The 27,271-nt window shown below is 52.4% G+C and overlaps 1 protein-coding gene and 1 non-coding gene across 20 annotated transcripts in view; one reads left to right on the top strand and one right to left on the bottom strand.

Annotated features, from left to right (window-relative positions):
- Positions 1–27,271, bottom strand: part of EPB41L1 (erythrocyte membrane protein band 4.1 like 1) — a 135,467-nt gene that overhangs the window by 15,271 nt on the left and 92,925 nt on the right. For 6 of the 19 annotated variants that reach the window (XM_070472581.1, XM_020897745.2, XM_070472582.1 and 3 more), the window contains 13 exons: positions 26,097–26,184; positions 25,437–25,589; positions 23,481–23,578; positions 22,860–23,035; positions 21,434–21,582; positions 20,516–20,551; positions 17,796–17,978; positions 14,391–14,495; positions 8,067–10,067; positions 7,451–7,558; positions 5,968–6,378; positions 4,076–4,180; positions 1,855–1,935 (listed from right to left, as the gene is read on the bottom strand). In XM_070472581.1, coding sequence (XP_070328682.1) covers positions 1,855–1,935; positions 4,076–4,180; positions 5,968–6,378; positions 7,451–7,558; positions 8,067–10,067; positions 14,391–14,495; positions 17,796–17,978; positions 20,516–20,551; positions 21,434–21,582; positions 22,860–23,035; positions 23,481–23,578; positions 25,437–25,589; positions 26,097–26,184 — 3,694 coding nt within the window. The remainder of the gene's footprint in view (positions 1–1,854; positions 1,936–4,075; positions 4,181–5,967; positions 6,379–7,450; positions 7,559–8,066; positions 10,068–14,390; positions 14,496–17,795; positions 17,979–20,515; positions 20,552–21,433; positions 21,583–22,859; positions 23,036–23,480; positions 23,579–25,436; positions 25,590–26,096; positions 26,185–27,271) is intronic. The other 13 variants (XM_020897757.2, XM_070472586.1, XM_020897742.2 and 10 more) reach the window with 12 other exon arrangements.
- TRNAG-CCC (transfer RNA glycine (anticodon CCC)) lies at positions 23,983–24,055 on the top strand. Its single transcript has one exon. It is a non-coding gene; the product is annotated as a tRNA-Gly (tRNA).

Genomic DNA, 27,271 nt, shown 5'->3' with positions numbered 1-27,271 from the left:
TAAATATTTTAAAAATGGAAGTGAATCTCCATGGTCTCCAGGATGAAGTCTGAACTTCATACATGGTATTTGAGGCCCTTCCAGCCCAGCCTTGCTTTCCAGCCCCTTCTCTCCCTGCTCCCCGTCCACACACTTGACATCTCACTTCCCTGACCACTTCCTTTCCCTATATGCTCCACTTCTTCACATCTTTGCCTTTACACATGTTGTTACCATGACCTAGGAGACCTCCTCCCATGACTGCCCCCTAATGTATCCTCCAGGGTAGCTCAGATGTCACTGCCTAGGGAAAGCCTTTCCCAGCTCCTGCGGTCTCAACTCACGCCCTGGGCTCCCTAAGAAAGCATTATTACACCGTTCCCTGAAGGCAGGAAAAAATAATGGCCACTCTCATTACAGACCACTTACAGTGCGCCAGGCACTCTTTGGAGGGCTTTGCATAGATTACCTTAGTTTAGCCTCACCTCAACACTTTGGGGGATATGCTGTTGTTCACCCCGCCACCCCATTTTCCAAGTGGAAACAGGTCTGAAAAGGTTTCGGGTAACTTGTCCAAGGTCACCCAGCCAGGAAAGTGGGAGAGCTGGGCCTTGTTCACCACTGTGTGCCAGGACCTAAACATTAGATGTGCCCGTGATTATCACTTGGACAAATGAGTTCTAATAGGCACTGTCTTTTCTTCAACTCTATATCCCCATTCCAGGCAGAGTAGAGACTAATACATGTTTTTAGAACAAATGAATGGATGGATGGATGGATGAGTAAATGAATGATGTAACTGCCTGCTCACCATGGTACAGATTTACATTTAGCCTGAGAAGCATCCTGATGCCACATGGCAAAGGGTTGAGGGGAGAGGAGGAATGGAGTGACCCGGGGAAAGTGTGCAAGCTGGCCACTTTTTATGCATCTTTAAAGTCTTTGTTTACTCAAAACCTTCCTGCGGAGTAGCCTAAATTAATGTAATTTTCTTCCCATGTGTGTATCAGGAGTTTGGCAAGAGAAAGCATTTGAAAACAACCTCCCTTGGCTCAAGACAGATCCAGCCCAGGCACTGACACCCACTCAGCCCCAGCCCCAGCCCCATGCAGCCACTGTTCACAACGGTCAGGATGGGGGAGCTGAGCAGAGCGGTTGAGGTGGACGGTGGGGCTTCTGGACCCAGAATGCCTGGCTTTGACCTGGCTCTAGCATGTGTTTGGTGGTGTGCCCTTGGGTAAGTCACTTTACCTCTCTGAACTTCATTTTCCTCCTCTGTAAAGGGTGGAGGAAAAAGAGCATCCACCTCACAGCTCTTTTTCTGCCCCCGAGTGTGCTGCAAGGTGCCACAAGCTGTGGCTGAATGCTACCCGTGCTGTGTCATCATTTGAAGAATCTGATGTGACCGTTCTCTTAAGAGCAGAACCACAGGGTCCCTCAGAACTTGAGCTTCCAGCTTAAAGTCACCACACGCCATCTATTGACCAACGCGAGGAAGTGGCCTGGGCCACCCGCAGGTGCCAGGAGGATGGACTTCATCCAGGAAGGATTTTATAGGCACAATCCTTCCATGTTGCTATAATCAGTTAATCAGACAGTACCATCCTCTCTTTGTCCCTGCCATAGCTCAGATGGTCCAGATGACTGAAACTCAGGGATGCCACCTCCCACATTATTCACTTTGCGAAACTGAGATCTGACAGGCTGTCCAGTGGCAACTATGGGCCAGACTATCAAACTTCGACTCTGTGTCCCATGCCTGATGCAGTGAGGTGGATGAGGGCTTCCTGCCACACCTGGCGAGGTCAGCTTGTTATCTGGCTGTTTCAGGGGCAAGGGGGCTGGTCAGAGAGGCAAGTCTCAGGTCCTACTTACCATGGTGGTTGATATGGTCTCTGTGGTGATGGAGGGAGTAGTTGTGAGGAACTCCTTCCCTCCTAGGGCAGTCCCATCAACCTGGGGGCCAGAGGAGGAGTTGTCAGAGGGGTGGGGGGAGAGAGGAAGAGTACCGAAAACGACTGTAGCATCTTCCACCTGGGCAGGAGGCATCCCCAGGTACCAAGTGGCAGGCAGTGTGAGCGGACGTGCGTGCACTTGGGGAGGGGGATGTCCACACACCATATGTATATGTGTGCATGCATTCAGTCATGTCTGACTCTTTACGACCCCATAGACTGTAGCCCGCCAGGCTCCTCTGTCCATGGGGTTCTCCAGGCAAGAATACTGGAGTGGGTTGCCATTTCCTTCTCTGGGGGATCTTTCCAACCCAGGGATCAAAGCCGCATCTCTTCTGTCTCCTGCACTGACAGGCGGGTTCTTTACCACTAGCACCACCTGGGAAGCCCTATCCACACACAGACCAAACTACAAACGGGCCTCAGGTCATTCCAGGTCACAGGTCCTCCAGCTCATTCCAATCCTTTTATTTCACAAAGGGGAAACAATCCCAGATAATCTGAAATATTCTATCCAAATTTCAGAGCCTGTGTTCTTTGACTGAGGAGCCCATTGCTAGGGATTCACCCTTTGGATGCAAACTGAAAGTTTTACCAGGGAGTCTGTACAGAAAAGTTCATTGAAGCATTCAGTGTTAACTGCAAAAGACAAAAACAATCACAGGCCCATTGATGGGAGATAAATACATGCTAAATCAGGATCCACTCCTAAGTGGGAATAAGGAGAGTGAGGTGGGTCCACATGGGCCAACATGGAGGGATCGCCAGGGTAAATATTAAGAAAAAAGGTAAAATGTAAAAGAGAACAATCTCTTTTGTGAAAAAATTTAAGTATCTAGAGATGTAAGCACATATGTTGGTATATGCATAATTTTTTTTCTGGGAAGAATCACAAGAAAAACTTCATTTTGTTCTGTTTGAATTTCATAACTGTGACTATTTTGTTGTTATTTTGTTATAGGAGCTGTGGGGACATTTTTAGTTTTCTACTTCTCTGTATAAAAACAAAGCCAGCACACATTACTAAAACAAAACAGACCAGCGGAGAAGCTTGCCCAGGGTCACACAGCTTCCCACACAGGTCACACAGTGTCACACCTTGTCAGAACTTGAAGGTTTTTACAGCTGCACTAGCCACCTCAGAAACCTCTATGCATGTTATCAAAGATGGAGAAAAAGTTCTGGAAAAGACAGAGCTGCCCACATCATGTAGATTTATATTTTAAGTTCCTGAGACAAAGATGGGTCTCCAGGGCAAAAGAGCCCCCAGCACTGCAGTTCCTCTGGCCAGCAAGAACCTAGAGGACATCTATCAGACGCTCAGCCTCCCTTTTCAGAGCTTAAAAATGAAAGGAGCTGAGGAAGTGCACTGTAAGTAATGGATCTGTGTTTGTCTACAACAGCCTTTCCAGGTTGGGCTTCCCTGCTGGCTCAAATGGTACAGAATCTACCTACAATGCATGAGACCCGGGGTTCAATCTCTGGATCAGGAACATCACATGGAGAAAGGAATGGTAACCCACTCCAGTATTCTTGCCTGGAGAAGAGCCTGGTGGGCTACAGTCCATGGGGTTGCAAAGAATGGGACATGACTGAATGACTGAACACTTTCTCCAGGGTACTAGTAGGTATGTTTCATCTTGCTGAGACAAATAGCTTATCTTTTTTTTTTCAGTTTGTTCATTCTGTCAGTCTAATGTGGAACCCCCGTGCATAAAAAAGAAAAAAAAAATGATCCTGTGTGAGCAGCTCTGATTAAAGCTGAACTGGGATCTCTCTTCTCCCAAAGCAGACCCTAGGATAGCTCAAGAAACCTCTCCAACCCCTTCAAGTGACCCATCATCACTGGATAAGACCCATTTTTTTTATCCATGTAACACTCCCAGGAGAATAAAGGCCACATGGCCATCCCCATTTTACAGATGGGAAAACTGAGGCTTTAAGAGGATAGTCTGCCCGTCCCATCACCCACCCCTAGGGCTCAGGGAAGATAATGAAGCTCAGAAGAGCATCAGGGTTAAAATTGTGGTGCTGGGGGAAGCCAAGGTGGCAAGGGCTGGCCAAGGGAGTTTGCCACGGTGGGGACGCCACACTCCAATGCCCAGTTTCTATGCTCAGACACATAGGAAGGCACAGGTTACCTGGGTGGTGTCCACAGTGGCAACCCTGGTCTGCAGTACAGCCTCCGGCTCAATCTTCTTCCTAATGGCCAGGCTGCTGACAGTCATGGTTTCTGTTTTCACGGGCTGTAGGGAGATGCGGGAGGAACACTGTGTCTCAAACCCCAACATGATTCCTGCTCACAGGCAACTGCGACATAGGGTCAGCAGGTGAATTCCAACCCCTGCTGCTGGCTGACTTTCCAGAGGGTGATGCAGGCCAGGGCAAAAGAGGCCTGGTGTGATGTCACAGACAAACAGCCCGGGAAGGGAGCCAGACCCATCAGCAGCACCCAGACAGGCTGCCTGTGACCCTGGGACAATACAACGTCATGGTGGTACATGCTGGTTTTCAGGCTACCATTAAGAGAACATTCACTATTCAGTAAACATGCTCCTTGCTGGGTCTCACATCCAGCATCTTCCTGATATACACCATCCTGAATGACTTCAGGGGTGATGCCACCACCTCCCAGCTGTTTTGTCTGTTCTTGAGAGCAAGAGTCACACACCTGGAGGCCTGGGGGTGGGGGGAAGGGGCAGGCAGCAGATGTAAACAAGTGAAGTGGGCTTGCTGAGGACGGGGATGAACTGGAGAGCATGTGGGGTCCGCTCAGGTTTGGCCTGAGTGACTGGATTATCTGATTTTTTAAATGCTATTTTAAAAAAATCCTTGGATCTTATTTTCATCGTCCTGATTTTTAAACCAAGGTCCAAGAAAACACATGAGCTAGGCAGATCTGGCCTGTGGTAAAACAGATTACAGCCTCTACTCTAGAAGTCTTATGTTAAATGATTAGTTTCTTCTGAGTCCACCATCGAACCTAGTTCATAGTTATACACACAGCAGGTGCTAACATATGTGAGTGAAAGAATGAATGAATAAATGAATGAATGAATGCCAGTTTTCATCAGGTTGGGAGGATGGTAAGAGGGGACTCTTCTATTAATAGATGGTTATAACTTAGAGATCCAGCTATTCATTCAATTAATCATTATTAGCGCTTGGTATGTGCAAGCTTAGTGGAGTTGCCACCTGATAGGAACGCAGACCTGCCAGACAGGAACCTGATAACTTGTAGTTATGATGGGAGCGGAAGCAGGCGGAGCAGGGAGCAATGCTTCTGCCCTGGGTGGTCAGGAAAGCATTCACTCGTTAAGCGATATGTGAACTCGGTCCTGGAACATGACAAGTTTGCAAGGCAGAGAAAGGGAGCAAAAACCTTCTCTAGAGGGTACAGCACGGAGTGAAAACCCAGAGTGGATAAGCTCCTATTTCAATGCCTGGAATTTGGGGGAAGGGAGAGTATGGTGGGAGGCGGCTCGGGCTGGAAGAGACGGAAAAGCAAAGGAATCAGGACCAAAGGTCCCCAGAAAGAAGCACTGAGAGCAGAGAGGCCCAGACCCAGTCTGTCCCTGTGTCCCCTTCTGCAATGACGTTTCCTTTTCTCTAGGAGTTTCCACTGTTCCCCCAAGACCCCAGGCCCCAGGGAGAGGAGCCAGCGCAGGGATCAGAAACAGACATCTGGTTTTCAGAGCAGGCCACAGGCGCCCCCATGAGTCCACAAGCACACGGTCTCTGCAGGTGCCATGCAACGCAGGCAGGGGGAGGAGTCGAGTCTGACCGGACTGCCTGTCGTCACTTGACCTCAGGCAAAAGATGGGGTCACGGGGTTAAAGCGCCCGGGAGTGCAGTTAGGGGTAAACCGAGCTGCCGAACATGCGAGCACAGAACCATGCTGCTCTGCGGAGGGGCGGTCATGCAACACTGATCAGAGCTTCCGGCTGGCGGCTCAGTCTTCTCACGCGTGGCCCAGGGCCCTCTGAACATGCAGTGCCTGGAGGGCCTGGGTCCCGGTGACGCTCCACTGTACCTCGAACTGGGCCATATCCGGGGTGGAGCAGGCCCCATGGTCCGGGCTGTCCTCCAGGCCCCCGGACTCGTCATCCTGGCTGGGGCCTCGTTTGTTGAGATCCCGCGAGAACACCAGGCCCTCGGTGTCGGAGTCGCTCTTGTCTCGGTCAAGCTCGGGCAGGCTGCGGGAGAAGTCTTCGAAGGCGCTGCCGTGGTAGTCGCCGATGACGGTGAAGTCGACCTCGGCCTCCAGGCTGGATGTGGAGCTGACGGTGATGCTGGAGCACTTCCGCTCAATAGCCAGGTGGTTGTCTTTCAGGAACACGGCGTCCCTCTCCTGGTCTTGGTCCTCATCTCCCGTGTCACTCTCTGGGGCCCTGGGCCGTGGCGGTTTGACCTTCTCCTCGGAGCCCTCCCTCAGCCCTGCTCTCTATGGCCAGATAAAATCAGAGGAGTGGCGGGGTGTGGGATAGGGGGAGAGGGAGAGAAAGAGAGAAATCAAGATGGTGAATGACAGAAGAAATCTTGGGGCCAGTTGATGCCCCCAAATGGAAGAGCAGGTCAGGAAAAGAAAAACACCCCCGGAAAGGGTCTTTGACACCATAATAAGCTAAAAAAAGAAAACACACACACACACAAAGAAAATTTCTCAAGAGTGAGGACGCTCCTTTCCGAGGGTCTCTCGCTGATGGCAAAAGCAAGTACAAAGCAGACATCCTGCCAGTTGGGCCTGGACAGGAGGCTCCATCCAAGGTTTGGATCTGGGAGTTTATCAGAAGCGGCACTGCGCACGCAGCAGGGATGGGAGCCCGGACCCCAGGCCCATCCGTGCAGGCGGACATTGAGGAGAGAGAAACCAAGGAGGGAGGCCCAGGGACTTGGGGACACCCAGGGTGGGGAGGCAGAGAGGCTGGGGCCAAGAGCTTTGAAGAACAAAGAGGAAGCCAGCACGGTTTTGTCAATTCCACTGAGTCTCGGTGGGTGGAGTCAGCATCATCTAGTGGGAGGAGCCACACGGGGTAATTCCTGGGAGCTGGGTGCTACAGCCCTTCACCCTGAGCTCCATGAGTGGAGGTTCTGGTCAAATCAGTGCAATTGACAACAGCAGGCCAAGGAAATGCTGGAGGGGGACCAGCCACTCTTGTCTGACATACATACCTCTCAACTTGGCCTGTCAGGGATTAAACACCACACACACATTTTTGGCTGTTTTACAACATTCTTTTTTTAAAGACCAATCTAACATCCACCAAATATTTTTTTTTTTTAAGTACTTGGCTCCAGGTTCTAGAGACTCAGTAGGCTTAGAGATTCACTCGCGAGACAAGCCTCCGTTCAGCCAGTTTCTGGAAGGTTGAGAGGTGTGAGGACACATTCCAGACAAGCCAGAGGTGAGCTGCCACAAGAGGCGCTGCCAGAGCAGGTGGGGGTGTGAAGGCCGCGAGGCACCCTGGCCAGGCGAAGGTGACTGGGTCATCAGGGCACCGAGGGGCTGCAGAGACCTGAGGGCCCGGGGGGCTGGCGAATCTCAGGTGCCCCCCCTTTCCTGGGGGGTTCGCCGCTAAGCTGGTGACCTGCGTCTCTTGCCTGACCGCGTCTCCGGCTTTGTTCTGGATTAGAGAAGACAGTTAGTCTTAAGGAGGCAGAAAGGAACTTGGCACTGGGACCGAGAGGGAACCAGAAGCGAAGGATGGAAACCTCTGGACTGTCAGCTTCCCGCGGACAGGAGCACCAGGGAAGGGAAGAGGATGAAGGAAGATTGTTGGCCAAGCCAAGCAAAACGGTAGGAACCCAGCAGGTGGGGGTAGCAAGGCAAAGCGAGTGTGTAGTTTGCCGGAGGTGGTGCCACCTTTTCCACCCGGGCTGTGGGACCCTCTGGGTGCCGGGTCACACCAAAAGCCGAGGGTCTCTGTGGCTAAGCTAACATGGGCCAAGCAGATGAACCTGTCATTCCGCCTGGGCCACACTCAGGCCCGTTTAGGGAAGAGAACTCATAGGGTTGGACAAGCAGCCTCTGGTTGCGGTAATGACGAGGGGCCACTGAACCATGCTTCTACTGAGCTACGCAGCATGCGGTCAGCTCCCCGGCTGGGGGCAGCGGTGGGGGTGGGGGCTCACGTGGCCAGTTCCCCCAGGGGCTTCCTCCAGTGTGGTTTCACAGCCTGGATTGCTGGACACGAGCTCGACATCCTCGCGTCCTTCCCGAGGGAAGGATGTAGAGACGCCCTCCCGGAAGCGGCTGGGAGCTGGAGGCATCGTTGAAGGCTGTGTGACTGTGGGGACAGCCAAATCCTCCGGGGGCTGGAACTGGACACATCCCAGGTCGAAACGCTTACTCCGCTGTGGCTCTGCCTGCCCCGTGGAGGCCTCTGAAGACAACTCGTGGGCAAAGGCCCTGGTCTCCCCCAGACCTGTCCAGCGAGTCTCAGCTCCATGGGTCTCAAAGATGCGGATTTTGTTGGCCACGGAGGTCTTGCTGATATCTTCCAAGGAGCCCTCATGATCCCCAGCCTGGAGAGAGGGCATCTCCCTGTGCTTCCCTGCAGGGAACACCAACCCCTCGGCCTCTTCAGAGATGATTCTAGGCTTCCTGCTGGCGACGGGAGGGGCCCTGCGCTCCCCTCCATCCGTCAGGGTCACAGCCAGCCCAACTCGGTCCTTCGGCTCCGGGCTCTCTTTAGAAGGATGGGCATATCTGAGAAACACAGGGGGCTGTTCTCCAAAGGGGTCCCTGAGCTGCACAGGCTCCCCTGACCCATGGGGGGATGAGCTTGGAGAAGCTGCCTCTGGAGAAATCTGAGCCGCAGATGGAAGGGGGGAGGTTGGGAGCGAGGTGATCACTTCCATCTGAAGGAACGCTGTGACCTTGCTGTCCTCCGCTGCAGGTTCTCCTATCTGGGTGTGAACCAGTCCCCTCTCTTCGGGCAGGAAGTTGCCTTTGTCCGGCCTAGCTGGCTTCCCGATGTCACCAGGAGGGATGGCCCACGGAAGGGCAAAGACCTGAGGGTCTGGTCGCACGGCCCCTCCTCTGTGAGGTGAGTGGTTCCATTCTCCGGGGGGGCTTTTCTCAGCCTTTCCCATCAAATCTCCACTCTTGGGGGCCTCTTCCTCGGCAGCTTCTGAGGATAAGGCATGAGCATCCTCTCCTTCCACCCCACACTGAGCTGCGTCCCCATCCCCAGCGAACGTCATCCCTGGAGAAGGTCCCTTTCCGAGCTGCTCGACAAAGACCTCCAGGTCCTCTGGTCGGTGGTTCCTGGGGGGCCCCGCCTCTTCCTCTGGGGAAGCTGAGGGGGCGACACCCCCGTGGTGCTTGTTCCCAGCAGCAGCAGAGCCCCACGGGCCTGAGGAGTCCAGCTCCAATCTCTCCGTGAGCCCCTCCACCAGCTTCTGCCTGGTCTCCCATTCGGATGGGACATCTACGTGCTCTTCTCTCTCCTCCAGGGGTGGAGGGAGGACTTGATCTTCAGCATCTCTCTCTCCGTAGCTGAAGTAGAAGCTTCTCTCTGCGAAGGAAGTGTCGGTTTCATCGCTCGAGTCGGCTCTGGCTTCTGTGTGGGTGGGGTCCAGAAGAAACGACCGGAGTCCTGCCGCTTCGGAGGCTGGAGAGGGCACATCCACCTCTGCGGGTTGGATGCCTGGGGCAGTGGGTCTTCTGCGAGCCTGGAACTCCTCCAGCTCCTGCCTCAGGTCTGCCGGGCCCTCCAGCTGATCATGGGAGGCCGGGGGCTTCCTGACCGCTACCTCTGCAGCATCCACCCTGAACTGGGAGCCCTCCGGGAGCCTTCCTGCTGGGGTGCAGCCTGCAGCCAGAGAAGCCCTTTCTGGGCATCCCCTGACCCAGAGGGCTTCATCCCACACAGACTCGAAGTCTTCAGGGCTCGTGATCATTCTGCCTGTTCTCTGGGTGTTTGCTCTTCTGGCTCCCACCTTTTCTTCTGTGGCCACTTCCACCTTGAACTTGTCCACCAGGATGTCTACCTTGGAGAGTCTGCCATCAGCAAGGATGCCGGCGAGGCTCGAGTCGCTTCCTTCCTGCTGTGTGCTGGTCACTTTTAGGAGACTGAGCTCTTCTGGCCTAATGTACTCTCTCTCTATAAATACCCAATGCTCTGAACCCTGCGTTTCAATTGGAGCAAGAAAAGTTAACATGAAATATCAGGCACCTGAAGAATGTGTCACTTTTTCCCTCTGCAAGAAGGGGCCAAGGTCAACTTGTCCCCAGAACTGGCAGGGCAGAGGCAGACATGACAATGCTGGTCAGCTTCATCAAGGATCAAGGCTACACTTCCCATCAAGGCACCCAGCCAATTATCTACTGATGTTATCTACCCCTCAACCACCAGCCTAACTTGGTAAAATGGGGTGGGGGTCTCATATCCTCCCTATATTAACCACGGGGAAATGGAGATCTATCGATGGTCTAGGACTCCTTCTCTTTCTCTTTTAATAATAAAACTGTCACTGACAGAGGAGAAAGGAGCTTACATCATGTGGAATTCTTGAAGCCTAGAGCCAAAAGAACTCCTGAGCCTTCCTCCAGTCCAGTTTTCCCCATGTCCTGAGAAACTGGGTAAGTGGCCAGTGACTTACTCAAGGTCACGGTCAACTGACGGTAGAGTCAGGAAAAGGATGCTTGATTTTTGATGCCTGAGAGCCTGGCCAACTTACAGCCAACAGAATATGGGTCCCAATTGTGATCTAATGTCCAATTGAGGGGGAAGCATTGAGTTGAGTTTCACAGGCCACAGCCTCAAACCTTTCTGTAAGAGCTAATTGTAAGGAAGAAGATTAGAGTGAAAACTGCCAGATGGCCAGATCTAGAGGTCAGTGCCCATCACCATAATGGCTTAAACATTTTGAATTCTGTGGGGTTCATTCCCAAAGAAACAAATACCAAGGCCTATTCTTAGAAAGGACTTCCCTGGTAGCTCAGATGGTAATCCACATGCCACGCAGGAAACCCCAGTTCAGTTTCTGGGTTGGGAAGATCCCAAGAAGGGATAGCTTTCTCACTCCACTCTTGGGCTTCCTTCATGGCTCAGTTGGTAAAGAATCTGCCTGCAGTGCGGGAGACCTGGATTCAATCCCTGGGTTGGGAAGATCCCCTGGAGGAGGGCATGGCAATCCACTCCAGTATTCTTGCCTGGAGACTGCCCAAGGACAGAGAAGCCTGGCGGGCTGCAGTGCATGGGGTCACAAAGAGTTGGACATGACTGAGTGACTAAGCACACACATTCTTGGAGAATTCTAACTAAATTCACAGAGTGGAAAAGGACTGACCAGAACACATCAGAGAAGAAAAACACCTAAAGATCCAAGCATCGTCATCGGTCAGAAGCACTGAATGTGTCACAATCAACCATCAGTGAGACAGCCCTCTGTCTTCCCTAGAGTTTCTCAAACAACATTTAAGGATGTTGGGAAGGATGGACTTTTAAAATTGTTATTTAAAAAAAGGCAAGAAGACTGGGAATTCCCTGATGGTCAGTGGTTCCTGATGGTCCAGTGGTTAGGACTTAGTGCTTTCACTGCCAGGGGCCTGAGTTTGATCCCTGGTTGGGGAACTAAGATCCTACAAGCCAAGCAGTGGCTTTGACCGAAAAAAGAAAAGCAAGAAGGCCATTGGGATTTTAATCTTGCAACCACAGAATACTTCCTTTACATGAAATCTTGATGGCAGTTCAGTATGTAACATGGATACTGGACTGCCCTGTTGACATTGGAGGTCTGGGTTGCCCTAGTGCCCCAGAATGCCTCCTTCTTTTGAAGCCACTGCTCTGACTCAAGCCCACAGGTGTGGAAACTGAGGCTTGGGGGAAGTAAGCACCATGCCCAAGGTCAAAGACTGAGCCAGTGATAAAGGCAGGCCTAGAACCCAGCCTCTGACTCCACATGCTATGAAGAGCTCAGTGGTAAGATGTGATGAAAATTGCTCCCAACAACAGAAGGAGGCAAGTTCCCATGAGCCTGGGCTCTGGTGCAGGTGAGCATTTGGTGAGGAATCTGTCAGATCCCAGAAGATCTGAAGCATTCTGAAGGATCAAGGGAGCATGGTCAACCCTCTGACCTCCACTCCCCAGATCCACTTTAGCAAAATCTCCATGACTGTCAGGGAAGCAAACCTCATGAAAAGAATCTTGTCAACTGGAAAGAGAGAGACAAGGAAGGGGGAGGGTCCAGATAAAGTCTGTATTGGTTTCTGAGATTTTCCTTCAGGTTGTTAAGCTTTCAGGACAACAGCACTTGAACCATCCCAGAGGAAGAACTTTGACAGCCTACAAAGCCTCCTTTCTCTTCCATTTGGGAAGCAGGCTGCTTTAGCTGCTCCCATTTCAGCTTGTACTGACATCATCAGCCTGGCAATCAATGATAGCCAAAGATAGTCCATGACACCCCTTCTGGAGCATCCCTGCCCCAGTCTAACTGAAAATTAGTTTCTAGAAACCAGAAGCTTGGGAACTAGGTTGAATGGGGTGGGAGCTAGCACAGAACAGAAAGGTTCTGCAGGAAGAAAAAGGGAAACACGCCCTTATGTTCAGTTACTATGTGCCAGGCAATGTCAGCCCTTTGGATACATTATTAAATTTAATCCAAATGGAGATCTGCAAGGCAGGTCCTGTTACCCTTTTATCAGAAGGGGAAACTGAGGCTCCAAGCGGGAAGAGAAAGCTCTGTTTCTAACAAGTAAAAATCCTGAAGAGAAAAAAAAGCTGAACAAAAAGAGGAAAGCTTTGGCCCTCTGACGGGATTCACGGGATGGACGATGTCTGAGAAGCCTCCCTAGCCATTCTTTTTCATTGAGCCAGGGGATTTTCAGTGCCTGCTCAGAGCGCCCCCTGCTGTCAGATGGGGCCACTGCAGCAAGACTGGCTCCAAGACGGAAGCTGGGAGCTGGGAGCTGGGAGTCAGGGCAGTTATGTTCCCACACAAGCCCACAGAAAGAAAATCTCCAGCCAGGATTCTGCTGACTCCTGGCTCTTCCAGGTCCACCTGGAGCTCTGGATCACATTTTGGGCCCTGCTCTTTACAGGAGATGCCTCCTCCCCAAGCAGGGGTCCAGGACAAGGAATCCTCTAGAAACCAAAGTAGAAGCTGCTGAAGAAAGTGGGAGTTGGGGATACAAAAGGGATGCTCAACTCTGAAGGGTCTTCCTGGAGGAGGATGCAGACCAGATCTACAGGCGCCAGGGGGCAGAGCAGCTTGCAGGCAGGTGACTCAGAAGGGCAGGTTATAATTCAATATATAAACTTCCCAAAGGATGACTGAAGACAAAATGGGATGCTGTTAAGAATGGCGAGAGCCCCCTCTTGTAGAGGGGCTGGACAGACAATTTTGGGGATGCCGGTGAAGGATGCATGCCTTGCCTCAAACAAGGGCACTAGTGCTTGGCTCCACTCACATCTCTGTTCCAAGACATCACTGCTTCCCTAACCTTGGGATGCTATTGATTACTGTCCACCTTCTCTCGAGTGCTCCTAGTTTTGTTTTTATTTTTACATTGAGGAAAATTTCAGAGTGGAACTGTGATTTATGTTTTACCATTTATGTAGCTGACCACGTCTCTCTTACAGCTCCAGGACATTTATAGCAGCTACAAAATTTTCCTCTGGGAGTATAGAATACTACATGCCCTCACACACACTCTGCCAACAGAGAAGGGTTGGCTATCAGGGAGAAGGAAGTTTTGCCCAGATGATCAGTTGGTCATCCTTTCCAACCCCGTCAGTCTACGAAGTCCCAGTAGAGAGGGACGATGCAACCCCCTGGGCCTGGATTCCACCTGGCTTCCAGGCAGGGGCACAGGAAGTTCTGAGAGCCCTTGGCCTGCTGTCGTTCCGAGCACAGAAGCAATGCCCTCCTAGTTTAGAATGCTTGCCTGAACAACATCCATACAACCCCAAGGATGCTCTCTGGAGAAAGACACTCACTTCTACCTGCCTGAAGACCCTGAATAGACCCAAGCTCCAAGTGGAGTTTAGAGAAAGTGGAGGCAGGGGATGGATAGACTAACGAGCCACTGCTAGACTTCACTCAGGCCTCTGAGCAGAGACAAGACCTCAGGGCAAAATCAGTTAGGTGCCACGACCCCTGATCCCAAGCCTAGCAGTCAAAGTCTGCCTCCAGGTCACCTGCCTCAGTGGGGCTGGAGAGGTCATTTCTGCCTGCCCTTTTTAAACCAAAGGTGACTCAGACTATTCTATCTCCCTTGAATGGTTTCAGTCCTGTCCTTCCTGAGAAACCACGGATGAGGGACAGGCTGGCCCTTTATGGATCCCTGGGAGGGGGAACACTCACTTGTCACAGCGTGTGGACAACATGGGGTACCCACTGCTCCTCCCCTGCAGGACAGAGCCTGGTCCAACCCCCTCAACCCAGAGAAAGGGCTTTCTTAAGACCATGAAGGTGGTTCTGGGCGGGCAGGGAGGTGATGACAGTAACCTCAGGTGATGCTGCGAGGCTTTTCTGAGTGAACACTTCCAAGCCTACGGCCGTCCCAGGCTCAGGTGCCAAGTCCTGCTGAGAGGTGTCCTGGGTCCTCTGGGACTGCAGGGGAGGCCCAGGGCCAGAGGAGAGGGAAAGAGGGAGGAAGGGAAGGAGAGACAGAGAGGGAGAGAGAAAAAGCAGGAGAGACACACACACAGAGTCCGTGAATAGCCCAGCTTTGTAAACCCCGCATCCTTAGGTCATGAAGGAGCCATGTGGGGCTTTGGGGAGAGATGGAAAGGAACTTGGAGCCATTCAAGGGAGGGAGGCCCATGGTCTGCTGCCAGCCAGCACCAGACCTCGGGCCTTTCCTCATCGCCTGCCACTCTCATTCAAGAGGTGTGGAGTCCTGTCACTGGGCCTCTGAGTCCAAGTCTTCCCTGGGTGTCTTTGGTTGAGGCAATGGTTCAATCCTGCAGTCTGGGTTTCAGCCCCTTTTAAAAACTTGTCTTTGGAACTTACTCTATAGCACATGGAACTCTGCTCAGTGTTTTGTGGCAGCCTGATTGGGAGGGGAGTTTGGGGGAGAATGGATACATGTGTACGTATGGCTGAGTCCCTTCACTGTTCACCTTAAGCTATCATAACACTGTTAATTGGCTATACTGTAATACAAAACAGAAAGCTTTTTTAAAAAAGTTATCTTTGGAACAAAGACCTGGCTTTGGCAGATGGGAACTCTATAGTATGGGGTCCCCAGTTTGGTTTAAGTTCCTACCACTTTACCACTGGCCCAGATGGGGCCCCAAAGTATATGAGGAGCTACTAGGAACTCTCAGTGACACCTGCAGGATAGACCCAGAAAGCCCATGTCTGGACCAGGGAATCCTAGTTACCATCAGCCAACGGCCCCGTGACTGTCCAGCACTTTCCAGTTTATAAAGTACTTTATAACCATTAGGGCTTCCCTTGTGGCTAAGCTGGCAAAGAATCCGCCTGCAATGGGGGAGACCTGGGTTCAATCCCTGGGTTGGGAAGATGCCCTGAAGAAAGAAAAGGCTACCTACTCCAGTATTCTGGCCTGGAGAATTCCATGGACAGTCCATGGGGTCTTAAAGAGTCGGATACAACTGAGCAACTTTCACTTTATATCCATTATTTCATTCAAACTTCCCAGCAATGCTGTGGAGTGGCAATTTTGGTGCCCTTTTAGATTATCTGACTAGGCAGTGAGGCTCAGAGAGGTGATGTCACTGGCTCAAGGACCCAGTCCAGTCCTGGGCTACAGCGCCTCCCATTTCCCAAATTTCCAAGGGCCTCTAAATGCCAGTGAGAGCTGAAGGCCAGTTAAAATGTCTATCGCTCCAAGGTTAGCTCCTGGACCAGACAAGGCACTACGCTTCTTAGGGGCGGCGGGGCGGTGAGAGGTAGAACAGACTCCACCTTCTAATAAGATGCACCCTCTAGCAGTTCCAGCTGTCACCAGCAGGTGGGGCACCCACCCCCCCTCACAGGCACCTCAACTCCAGAGCCCTGTTCTCCTGGGCTCAGCCTTCCCTTCTCGGCTGGAGTCCGACCCTTTCAGAAGCCTGTGCATCCACTTCACCCACTTCAGGACTGAACAGAGGCCACTCGGGACAAGAGTCTCTCAGGGAAGTTAGGAGAGGGGCGTGTAACCGGATCACTAGATCAGCCCCACAGCCCCATGCAGGGTCTTCAGGGTCCTTGATGGAAGCCCTCAGGGGGTGAAGACAGGCGCCCCCCTCCATGGCACTGGACTTAAAGGCCTCCAGGGCATCGGTGACTTTGATCACCAACCAGGGGGCTCCTACAGCAGCCTCACTGGATGAGGCCCTCCGTCACCCCACATGTCAAGGCCACGGGAGTGCTGATTCAATCAAAGTGCTGATCTCGCTTATTAGATCACAGCTGCGTCACCGATTTTCAAAGCATTAAAGGGCAGTACACGCACAACTGACTCTGTCCTGGTCTTCACATGATTTGGTCTTGCTCCCAGACAGCTGTGATTTAATAGCGAATACAATGGCCTGGGTCACAAGAAAATCAGATTCCGGCTCCTCTCCTAGCAGCTATGACACTGATTAAGTCCAAGGCCTTCCCCTTTCTGATTTTCTGTGCTCCATGTGTAAAATGATGACCTTGGACCAAGTAGGTTTCCAGGGTCTTTCCCAAGTTTCTAAAGGATTCTGATTTGAAATTAACTTTCTGTCCCAAGGCTCTCCAGATGAAAGAAGTAACTCACATTGAGTATGTAGGTCCTCTGCTGGTCCCTCCCTTCTTTGTCTCATTGGTTGCTCACAACTGTCCGAGGAACTAGGGACTTTTATTATCTCTACTTAATGGAGGTTCAGAGAGGTTAAGTAGCAAGCCCAGAGTCAGCCAGCTAGCAGGCAACAGAGCCACTGTATAAACCCAGGCACTCCAAGTCTAGACCTCAGTTGGGTTTTAGATCAGTTAGCAGCAGCACTAGAGAGAAAACACCTAAGTGTCAACAGGGGGAAAAGAGTGCCAAAATGTAGCAGTGCTAAAAATAACGGTTTTGGATTATAAATACAGGAATTCTCAAGAGCCTATCTTTCTCTTTTCCCATTGAAAAAACACACTGTGCTCTCCACTCTGACAGGAGGGTCAAGTGGGACCTTTTCCTGGCGCCTCAGGAACAGTTCTGACTTTCCTAGAGGACTTGGTCCCCTCTGGTGGGCTCTGAAGATGCTCCCAGGAAGGAATACCGCCCCCACCACCTAGCCATGTTTTCACAACAGGCATGAATAGAAGTGGGAGCTTCCCTGGTGGTTCAGACGGTAAAGCGTCTGCCTACAATGCGGGAGACCCGGGTTCAATCCCTGGGTCGGGAAGATCTCCTGGAGAAGGAAACGGCAACCCACTCCAGTATTCTTGCCTGGAAAATCCCATGGATAGAGGAACCTGGTAGGCTACAGTCCATGGGGTCACAAAGAGTCAGACACGACTGAGCGACTTCACTTCACTTCACTTCACTGGACAGAGCAACCAGGATTAAAACTTAGTGTATGTGTGAGGATCTCCTTGTTTAAAATACTGATTCCAGGGTTCTAGTGCCAAATATTCTGATTCAGTAGGTCTGACGTGGGGCCCCAGAACCTGCATTTCTAACCAGCGCCCCTTCTCCATTGTATTCTGGCTGAAGGAAGGGAAATAGTCCAAGCTATGGTGAGTCTTTAGAGCATTTCAAGGTGGTCCCTGAGCCCCAGGAGTCTAAGACAGAGTGAATTTGTCTTCCTCGGGTTAACCCTCTGTCCCATTCCCATCACCACCTTATGCAGCAGCGGGGTGTGGAGGGGAGTGGTAAGTCAGGACATGGCAACCTTCCCCACCATCTTTATCAAAGGCCTCAGTTGAGGGGCTCAGGGCGAGACCTACCTCATTGACCTTCTCAGGGGTGCCCTTGGGGGACGGGGAGGCGGGCGAGGAGGGCAGCCGGCGTTCCCGCTCCCAGTCTCGATCCCGGTGGATCAGTTTGCTGTTGGGTTCCTTCAAGGTCCTCTTGAGCTCGTTGATGCTGGCCTGGTGCTTCAGCAAGACGTCCTCTGGCTTGTCTAAGAACTAGGGGTACACAGAGAGGACAGTCCACTGTCAGAGACACAGCTCTGAGAGAAGGGTGCAAGGTATGGATGAAGATGGTGATGGTGGTAATGGTCCCCATCACCGCCCTCCACCAGCAAAGTGGGTCCCATCCATGGCCCCGTCTTACCCTCACAGCACACCAGAGCCAAGCAGAGCAAGGATGATAAGCCCCAACAGGTGCACAAACCAACCAAGATTAAACAGAAGAGCAAAGAGCACTCAAGATTAGACAGAAAGACAAAAAGCACTCGAGATCAAGAAGAGGAGACTTCTGGCTAAGTACCACCTTTTCTTCTCCCCAGACTGGCTCCTGGCCTCGGAACACCTAAGTCAACTCAAATCCCACGGGTCTGGGTAAGTTCCCTTTAGTTTCACAAGGTGTGCCTTTCCTCTGGCTGCTAAACCAAGCCACAGTGAGAATTCACCAACTCTGTTCACTGGGCCGCTCCAGTCATTCCCTGGATGCTGGTCCCCACTTCTGGCCAAGCCTTGGACCTCTGTGTTTAAGTAGGATTCTCAGTCCAGGCCCCTCTTAGCCCAGTGTGCGTCACTGCTCAGGCCCTGTATGACCCTTCTAAAGCCAGGGACATCCGGGAAAAAGCATCCTGCTTCCACGCCAGGGACTGGGGAGAGATGACATTCAGCATTCTCTGCTGTGAACCACTACCTTCCCCGACCACCCAGGATCTTCCAGATACCTTGTGGGCACCCACTCCTCAACAGCAGACAGGGTGAGACACAGCCAGATGGAGAAACTGCGGTTCTGTGAGGTGTTCAGGAAGACTACCCTTAGAGACCAGGAGGAAGGTAAGTCCCAAGGCTGGGCACAGGAACGGAGCCTGGTATAGCTGGAGTCACAGATGTGTCCTTATTAAACTGTCAGGTCTGAGCTCTGGCCAGGACAGCATGAGGCAGTAATCTGCCCTAAATTCAAGTGAGGACCAACCAGCCTTTGCAGAGAAGCTGGAAGTGGTGTGCCCACTTCTAGAGGCAGGGCAGGTGGGCTGGCAGCCCAGGGACCCTTATCTGCAAAGCTGTTTGAGGATTCAGGACAAGAAACAGACAATCTCAGCTCATGATAAAGCTGGATCAGCGGTTCTGGAACAACTGCCTGGGAGGCAAGCTTGCCCTTGGACAAGGCTAGACGCTTCCCCTGGGCTTATGTCTGACATCCAAAGATCCACTAGGACTGACTCTGAAGTCACTTCAGGAAGGAAACTGATGCCACAGAGGCTCTGCTTCCCCTCCAGACATCTGCCTGTACCTTCTGCACCCCTTCCTGAGCAAAGCTGCCCCAGAATGACATCTGTCTGAGAGATCAAATCTGAGAGGGCGTGCACAGGATGGTGGGCCTGGGCCGCCGTGAACCCAAGACATGGCTGGTAACCTTCCGTCCGGAAGCTGCTGCCCTGGCCCTGTGGGCCTGTGGTGTTCCCCAGGCTGGAGGGAGCGGTGGGTCCCCAAAGGCTAAGGGCCTGGGGGAAACCTAGGCTGAATGCCCTGCTGTGCAGCCTGGGGCCTGAGGGGACTTTCCTGAGACCCTCAAAGAGTCAGTGGCAGAACTGGGGCTGAAACCCAGATCTCAGGACCCCGAAAGCCAGACCCTTCTGATGCCCCAGCCTCTGACCTTTCCCTCAGTGGGCCAAGAATAGACCCACTTCTCTGGCAGTTAAGTTTCAAAGGAGGAGTTGGAGACTATATGAAAGAAAGGAGACGTGGTTAACACAGGAGGAGTAAGTTGAAAGACTCAAAAAATGGGAGGAGGAAGAGGAGGCGGAGGAGGAAGGGGGAGCTTTCCTGGTAGAACTGGAGCAGCGGGGGTCCCACCGGGTCGGTGGAGGCACACCAGGGTTCTGAGAAGACAGATGTGCTCTGAGGCTCCGCCCCCCCATACCCCCCTCCCCCACATCTGGTTGCCAATAGATACAAAAAGCAGCTTGGGGTGGGATGCAGCGGATACAGATGAGGTGGAGGCATGACAAGACAGTGGTGTAGGAAGAGGAGTCTAAGGACGTCTAAGACAGGGGGTGAGGGACATGGGGGTGGAGATGAGCTCAATAAAATCATGGAATCATGAATTGAAAGAATGGCGGGGGGACACAGTGGGGATGGTCAGCAGGTGGGAAGCAAGCAGGGGGTGGTCTGGAGAGGTGGAGAATGGAGCTGGGGGAGGGAGGGGGAGGGAGGGGGGCACGGCTGGCTGTGGGGAGTGAAGTCTATCCATGAGCTTCAGACAGGGAGGGAGTGATGGCGGGTGGCCTTGGGGGATGGAGAGAGATGGCCGGGAGCAGGGAAGAAGCTGAGGTGTGAGCCGGGACATGAGCCCGGGATGGACGGTGGAGACAAATGACGAATGGCTGGGTGGGTGGGGACGGGACATGAGCCCGGGATGGACGGTGGAGACAAATGACGACGAATGGCCGGGTGGGTGGGGACGGGACATGAGCCCGGGATGGACGGTGGAGACAAATGACGAATGGCCGGGTGGGTGGGGACAGGCACCCCCCGCGCAGTACCTCCTGCTTGTGTCTCGGCGTGGTTTCCTGCTCCGGCTAGCGGGACACGGGAGGAGGAAAAGGAACCAGCAGGATCAGTAGAGCGAATGGATTAGAGATAACCACAACCACCCTGGTCTAGCAGGTAGCCCGGAGCACTGTTGGATGCTGGCTGGGCCGGGCCACCAGCAGGGCAGTGAGGTCGTCAGAAGGTGCGGGAAGCAGGGAGCCCAAGAAGGTGAAGAAGAGGGTGGTAGGACCGGAGGCAAAGTGGGCAGTCACATTCAGCAGATGGGACGCAGGGGTTCTCGAAAGTCATGCTTCTTGCATGGCAGTGTGTGTTCAGGGGCCTGTGTTCCCGAGGTGCGTGATGGAAACACACTACACCCGTGTGTGCACATGCCTGTGTGCGCACGCAGGCTGTCTGCATGTTTGGGTCCATAACCCTGCGGGTGAGAGGGGTACACAACCATGAGTGAACATGTGTGAGTCTGAGGCCATGTGGGCCTGCATGAGCATGTGCACAGGTTGGTGGGAGATGGGGTTGGCAGCAGGAGGTGTCACACTTGAACCTCACCCCTGTGGCCTGCAGGGACACCCCATCATGGGTGGAAGAAGGCTGTGCAGACCCAGATAAGAGGCAAAGGGGCAAATCAGGAGTGAGCAAGAGGAGGCCAGAGTCCACCAGGGGACAGACTGCCCCTCCGGGACAGCAGGGCCAAAGGAGGGGCAGGGTACAGGGTGGGCAGCATGCCCCACCCCCACCTGGCAATTCCAGGTACGGAGCATGGCCCAAGGGCAAGGCCCTGTCCATGGTGCACCACACAGCAAGGATGCTTGGCCATAGCTGGGGGTACCTGAAGGCCGACGCTGAGCCTAGCTCAAGATCAGCCTCTTGACCCCCCCAGGTCAGAGGAAACAAGAAAGCCAGCCTCGTACCTTTAGCTCCTTGATCTTGGTGGGGGTCTTAACCTCTCCCTCCTCAGTCTCGGACCGCCGCCCTCCAGACTCGCCGTCCTCCTCCCGCTTGTCGCCGTCTGGTCCTGCATCGTGGTTCTCACTGACGGAGGCTGGGCGAGAGAACTCTGCTGAAGTGGGCAGAGATGGCCGGGCAGCTGTGTGAGTCATCTCCCAGGTGCAGGGACCGGGAGCCAGCCCACCACCTGCCCAGCCACACCTGGAATAGAGCAGACACTCAAACAGCCCCAGCACACTGGGGATAAGGAGCCAGTGCCCCAGGGAGTGAGTGGGCTTTCCCAGGTCACATGGATGGTGACTGAGCTGCCTCCAGCCCCAGCTCCTTTCCTGACTCTATAGCACTAGAGCCTGGGTCCAAATCTCAACTCCATCTCTTCTTGGCTGTGTGACCTTGGGTAAATTACACAACCTCTCTGGGCCTCAGTTGCCTCATCCCCAAACAGTAGCTAACTCTGACAACTGAGAGGAGGAACAAATAAGCTGATGTGTCTAAGAGAAGTGGCTGGCACAGAGTGAGCCAATTCGATCAATGTTGGCTCATGAATGTTACTGTTTTGGGGGACTTCCCTGGTTTAGGCTCTGTGCTTCCAGTGCAGGGAACTCAGATCTGCCTAACTCCCAATGCCCCATGGGGCTCCTGAATCTCTTCTAAAAACTTTTGTGCATATCCTGGGACAGTCCTGGGCCCTAAGGGGTGTTGATTCAGTAGGATCAGGTCAAGGTCTGAGACTCCTCAAGTTCACAAGCCCACGGCTGGTTCCGGTGCTACATTTTGAGAAACTCTGGTCTGCTTCATACAAGAGCAACTGAGCTGCCTCCAGTCCCAGGTCCTTTCCTGATCCACAGCTTTAGAACCTGGGTTCAAATCACAAATCCATCTCTTGTTGGCTGTGTGACCCTGGGTAATTACACAACCTCTCTGGGCCTCAGTACGGGCAAGTCTCATTGATAGTAAGGGCCCTTATCAACTCAACAGAAATGGGGGCAGTGGAGAGTACCCTGTGGTTAGATGTCCAGAGCCCAGTAGAACCAAAAAAATGATTAGGAATAACTCTGCCTCTGGTAGGACATCACCAGCCCCTCACTGCAGTTACAAGAAACCATTCCAGTATGGTGACAAGCTGTGAACGGCTCAGCTTCTCAGGAAGGGGGCCCAGAAAACCATATGGTGAACCTGGGACCCCAAAAGGCCACAGCTCGGGGAAGTTGTGAGAAGCCCAGAGAGTTGGCAGGGTCACATTCCAGCAGGAAGGGAACCTGGAGGCTGAACTAACCTGCTGAGAGGCACTGGATGCAGGAGTGTTCCTGGGCCTCCAGGCCTGGTGCAAATCAACTGTGATGTACCCTTCACACACCCCACTCCCCCAACCTCCAGTGCGGGGCATACCTCCATCAAGGCTGCGGGACATGGTGTACCGTTTGCTAGAAGAACGTTCAAAGAAGGGCGCAGGCCGGTCGATGAGGGCGCTGGCCTGGCGCGTCTGTGCCTGGGTCCTCCCGCTATACCGGAACTTGGAGCCCATCACCAGAAAGCCCTTGGGTGGGGGCTCAGGGGACACCAGCCTGCAGGGGAGGGGTGGAGGTAAGGAGGAAGGACCAGACCTGCAATGCCAGACCCAAGGCTAGACCACAGCTGGCCTTCCATCCCGCTGTCTCACCAGCTATGACAACTCTTGTTCAATTGCTCAGTCATGTCTGACTCTGTGACCCCATGGACAGCAGTACGCCAGGCTTCCCTGTCCTTCCCCATCTCCAGAGTTTGTTCAAACTCATGTCCGCTGAGTTGACGATACCACCCAACCATCTCATCCTCTGTCGCCCCCTTCTCCTCCTACAACTCTAAGTGGTCCAAAAGGGGAGAGGCTTGGGGAAAGAGGAGGAGGAGGAGTAGGGTTTTCCAAGAGTCCCTACTGGCTCCTTCTACTGACAGAACAAAGACATTAGCCACATCCACTCACACGGCCTCTAACTCAGCCCCAGCTACCACCCTGCCCGGGGGCAGGCTCACCGGAAGAACGTGTGGTGCTCGATGCAGACCTTCCACAGTCTCTTGGCTGACCGGTGATTCGGGAGCTTAAAGCCAATCGTGCTTTCAAACTGCTCATACTGCAAAACCAAGGAGGGCGGGTCAGAAGGAAGGCCTGGGCCCACTCCCGCCACCAGTCCAGCCTTTCTGCACCTCTTCTCAGGCCTGTATGACTCTGGCCTGATTACTTATTCATATAAATATATATATATATATATATATAATTTATTCATTCATTTAATCAATCAGGGGTTAAGCCCTTATTCTGTGACAGGTCCAGGGCTAAGCAGCAGAGACACCATGGTGACCAAACAGAAGATTCTCAGGGGTTGGGGGAGGGGAGGGGAATCGATAATGAGTACACAAGCTCATCTCAGATACTGATAAGGGCACAAAGGGAATAGACAGAGATGTGTGATGTGACAAAGAATGTCTGAGCAGGCCCGGGGGTCAGGTGCTACTTTAGAAAGGGTGATCAGGGACCTCCCTGATGGTCCAGTGGCTAAGACTCTGTGTTCCCTATGCAGGGGGCCCAGGTTCAATCCCTGGTCAGGGAACTAGATCCCACATGTGGCAGTTAAAAGATTCCACATGTTGCAATGCAGAATGAAGATCCCACGTGCCACAGCTAAAACCCGGTGAAGCCAAATCAATAAATAAATAGAAAGAAAGGGTTATCAGGGAACACTTTCTACACAGGGGATCTTGGAGCAGAGCTGGAGGATGGGAAAGGAACCCAAGTTCTGTGAGGAGGGTCAGAGGATTTCAGGAAGACGGAACATCAGAAGCAAAGGGCTCAGACAGGTGAGAGTTTGCTTACTCAAGGATCTCAGAGAAGCCCCAAGGGGCTGGAGTGCCATTGGCATGGGGCAGCGGGGCAGAGACATGTGAGAGAGGCAGGTGGGCAGAAAAGTTAGAACTTGAGTTCAAGAGCCAAAGAGAGCCTTTGAAAGGTTCAAGTGAGGAGTGGGAGTGGGGTGAGTATGGCCTGAGCTGCTGGAAGAGACTCTTAAGCAGCTGTGAGGAAAAAGGCCTACAGTGACCGTGGAGGCCAGGGGACCAGTGGGAAGGAGAGGGGAAGGGTGGAGGGGAGAGATGGTGGCCAGGGCAGTGGACAGAGGGACAGAGGCAGAACAGCTCGCCCTAATTCTAGAGGTAGAACAAAGTGGAGTTTGTGATGCATGGGATGTGGAGGGTGGAAGTATTCAAGTTTGCATGTGTGTATAATCGTGTGTATGTGTGTGTACCTTCATATGTGTACACACTTGAGTAGCACATGTAAGCAAAACACAGGAACGTGGACATGGTGCTGTTGTATCTTAGTCGCTAAGTTGTTTCTGACTCTTTGAGAACCTACGGACTGTAGCCCCCCCAGGATCCTCTGTGCATGGGATTTCCCAGGTAAGAATACTAGAGTGGGTTGCCATTTCCTTCTCTGGGGATCATCCCGACCCAGGGATTGAATCTGCATCTCCTGCATTGGCAGGTGAGTTTTTAACCACTGAGCCACCAGGGAAGCCAGACATGGGTATACATTCACTGATCCGTATAACCTAAATATATGTGGTTATCTTTTTATTATTAATTTTTTCCCACACATGGCATATGGGATCTTATTTCCCTGACTAGGGATTGAACCCACAGCCCTTGCATTAGAAGTGCATTGTTTTAACCACTGGACCGCCAGGGAAGTCCCTATGTGGCTGTCTTTATAGGTACACTATTGTGTGTGTATGTGTGTATGTGTGTGCACGCGCAGGCACACACTGAAAGTGCAATGTCTATTTAGAGAGCCCCAGCAAAAGAGGGCCCTCTCCTCACCCAGCACCCAGCACCTCCATCTAGGCATCCCAGGTAGGAAAAATCCCAGGTCTTGCTGCCAGGGTCCCACCATTTCAGTTGATCCCAGGGAAGAAGGGGCTCCCTAGGCAGGCTCACCTCCCCAGGCCGGATCTTGATGTAGAAGTTACTCCTCTTGTAGGAGATCTTGAGAATTTTGGGCCAGGCGAAGCGGTTGATCCTCAGCCGGTCCCGGTAGATAAGCAGGCCATTGGCACAGACTCCTAACATGATGTCAATGCCCTCAGAGTCCTGTGTGAGAAGGGATTGTGCAAGGTCAGGCCTGGGGTCCATGCCTGAGGACAGCCTGCCACCCACCCCAAAACCCCTCTCTGGAGCAGGGTTTGAGCATCCACGTGGAGTCCCCCTGATGCATCCCTCACAGGGCCATCAGTCCATTCATTTTGTCATTGATTAGCCCACTCACTTGTTCGATCATTTTCACCAATCACTCAATCATTCATTCACCCAGCAAACATTTAGTGGTAACCGGGCATACTAGGTCATATGCTATGTGCTCAGGATACAGAAATAAGTTCAGACCCATGTCTTTCCCTCATGAAGCTCTCCATCTAGTGGCGGCACAGACAGGTTCATAAATATTAAGAGAAATCATAAGGGGCACGGGGAAGTAAAGGGTTATGGAGCGTCAAGGAATGAGAAATGAGAAAAGACTGGCATACCAAGCCCTCCAGAAGGCCCTGGTAGTTCCTCGGGGGGCACTCCCAGGCCCTAGGGAATCCCAGCCCCCAGCAGTACCTTGGCATGGTGCAGGTCTACTCCATACATAGAAAGCTTCTTGGCATTCTCTAGGAAGTGGATTTCTGCTTCTCCTGGGGTCATGCCCCTAAGGGAAAGAAAGTGATCAATGATGGCCATGGGAAAGGCGTGGGCCCGAGTCCTGCCAGCTGAAGGTGGCTATGATCAGAACCTGGGATTCCAGGAAGCAAATTTTCTGGAGCACAGTGCAGCTGGGCCTTCCCAGTCCCTCCCCTCTGCTCTCAGTGTCGGATGGCATGCCCCTAGCCCCCCACTTCAGCCCATTGAACTCTCATCTCCTGCCAAAGCTCAGGGCCAGTCCTATTTCCTCCAGGAAGCGTTCAAAGGCTCAGCCAGGAGTCTGGAGTTTTGCCTCATTCTGCCATTGGGTTAAGTGTGAACCATAAATTCTGTTTCTTCACGACAGTGAAACCACTGTGACTGACACTGCTCATTATAATAACCCAGGGGCTCCTGAATTATTACCCACATCAGCTATTTTTCTCAGAATTTTGTATCAGAAACCATTTAATCTTGCCTAAAGAACAGATGCACATTCTCCTTTCTGAAAAGAAGAGTTATGTAATTCACCACATTCCTTCTTTGCTTTGGCTGCCAGGAAACTGTATGCTCTGCACTTCAGTTCAGTTCAGTTCAGTTCAGCGCTCAGTCATGTCCGACTCTCTGCAACCCCATGAATCCCAGCACGCCAGGCCTCCCTGTCCATCACCAACTCCCGGAGTTTACTCAAATTCATGTCCATCGAGTCGGTGATGCCATCCAGCCATCTCATCCTCTGTCGTCCCCTTCTCCTCCTGCCCCCAATCCCTCCCAGCATCAGGGTCTTTTCCAATGAGTCAACTCTTCACATGAGGCGGCCAAAGTATGCCACGGCTAATATTTGTTGAGTACTATGTGCTGGTTACCGTTCCTAGCACTTAACATGTATTAACACATGTGAATCCTCAAAAAAGTCTACAAGGTAGATATCACTATTCTCATTTTATAGATGATGAAACTGTGGCACAGATAGCTTGAATAACTTGCCGAAGGGCACAGTTATTAAGTAGCAAAGTCAGGATTTGAATCCAGATAACCTGGCTCCATGGTTGTGTTCCCAACCACTTTGCTTCCATCTGTCTTGTATCCTCAGTTTCCTGTGTTCTGTCTACCTT

The sequence above is a fragment of the Odocoileus virginianus genome, chromosome 9 (assembly GCF_023699985.2).
Source record: "Odocoileus virginianus isolate 20LAN1187 ecotype Illinois chromosome 9, Ovbor_1.2, whole genome shotgun sequence".
NCBI lineage: Eukaryota > Metazoa > Chordata > Mammalia > Artiodactyla > Cervidae > Odocoileus > Odocoileus virginianus.
Note: the sequence above shows the minus strand (reverse complement) of the source record. Positions and strands in the feature narration are given on the sequence as shown.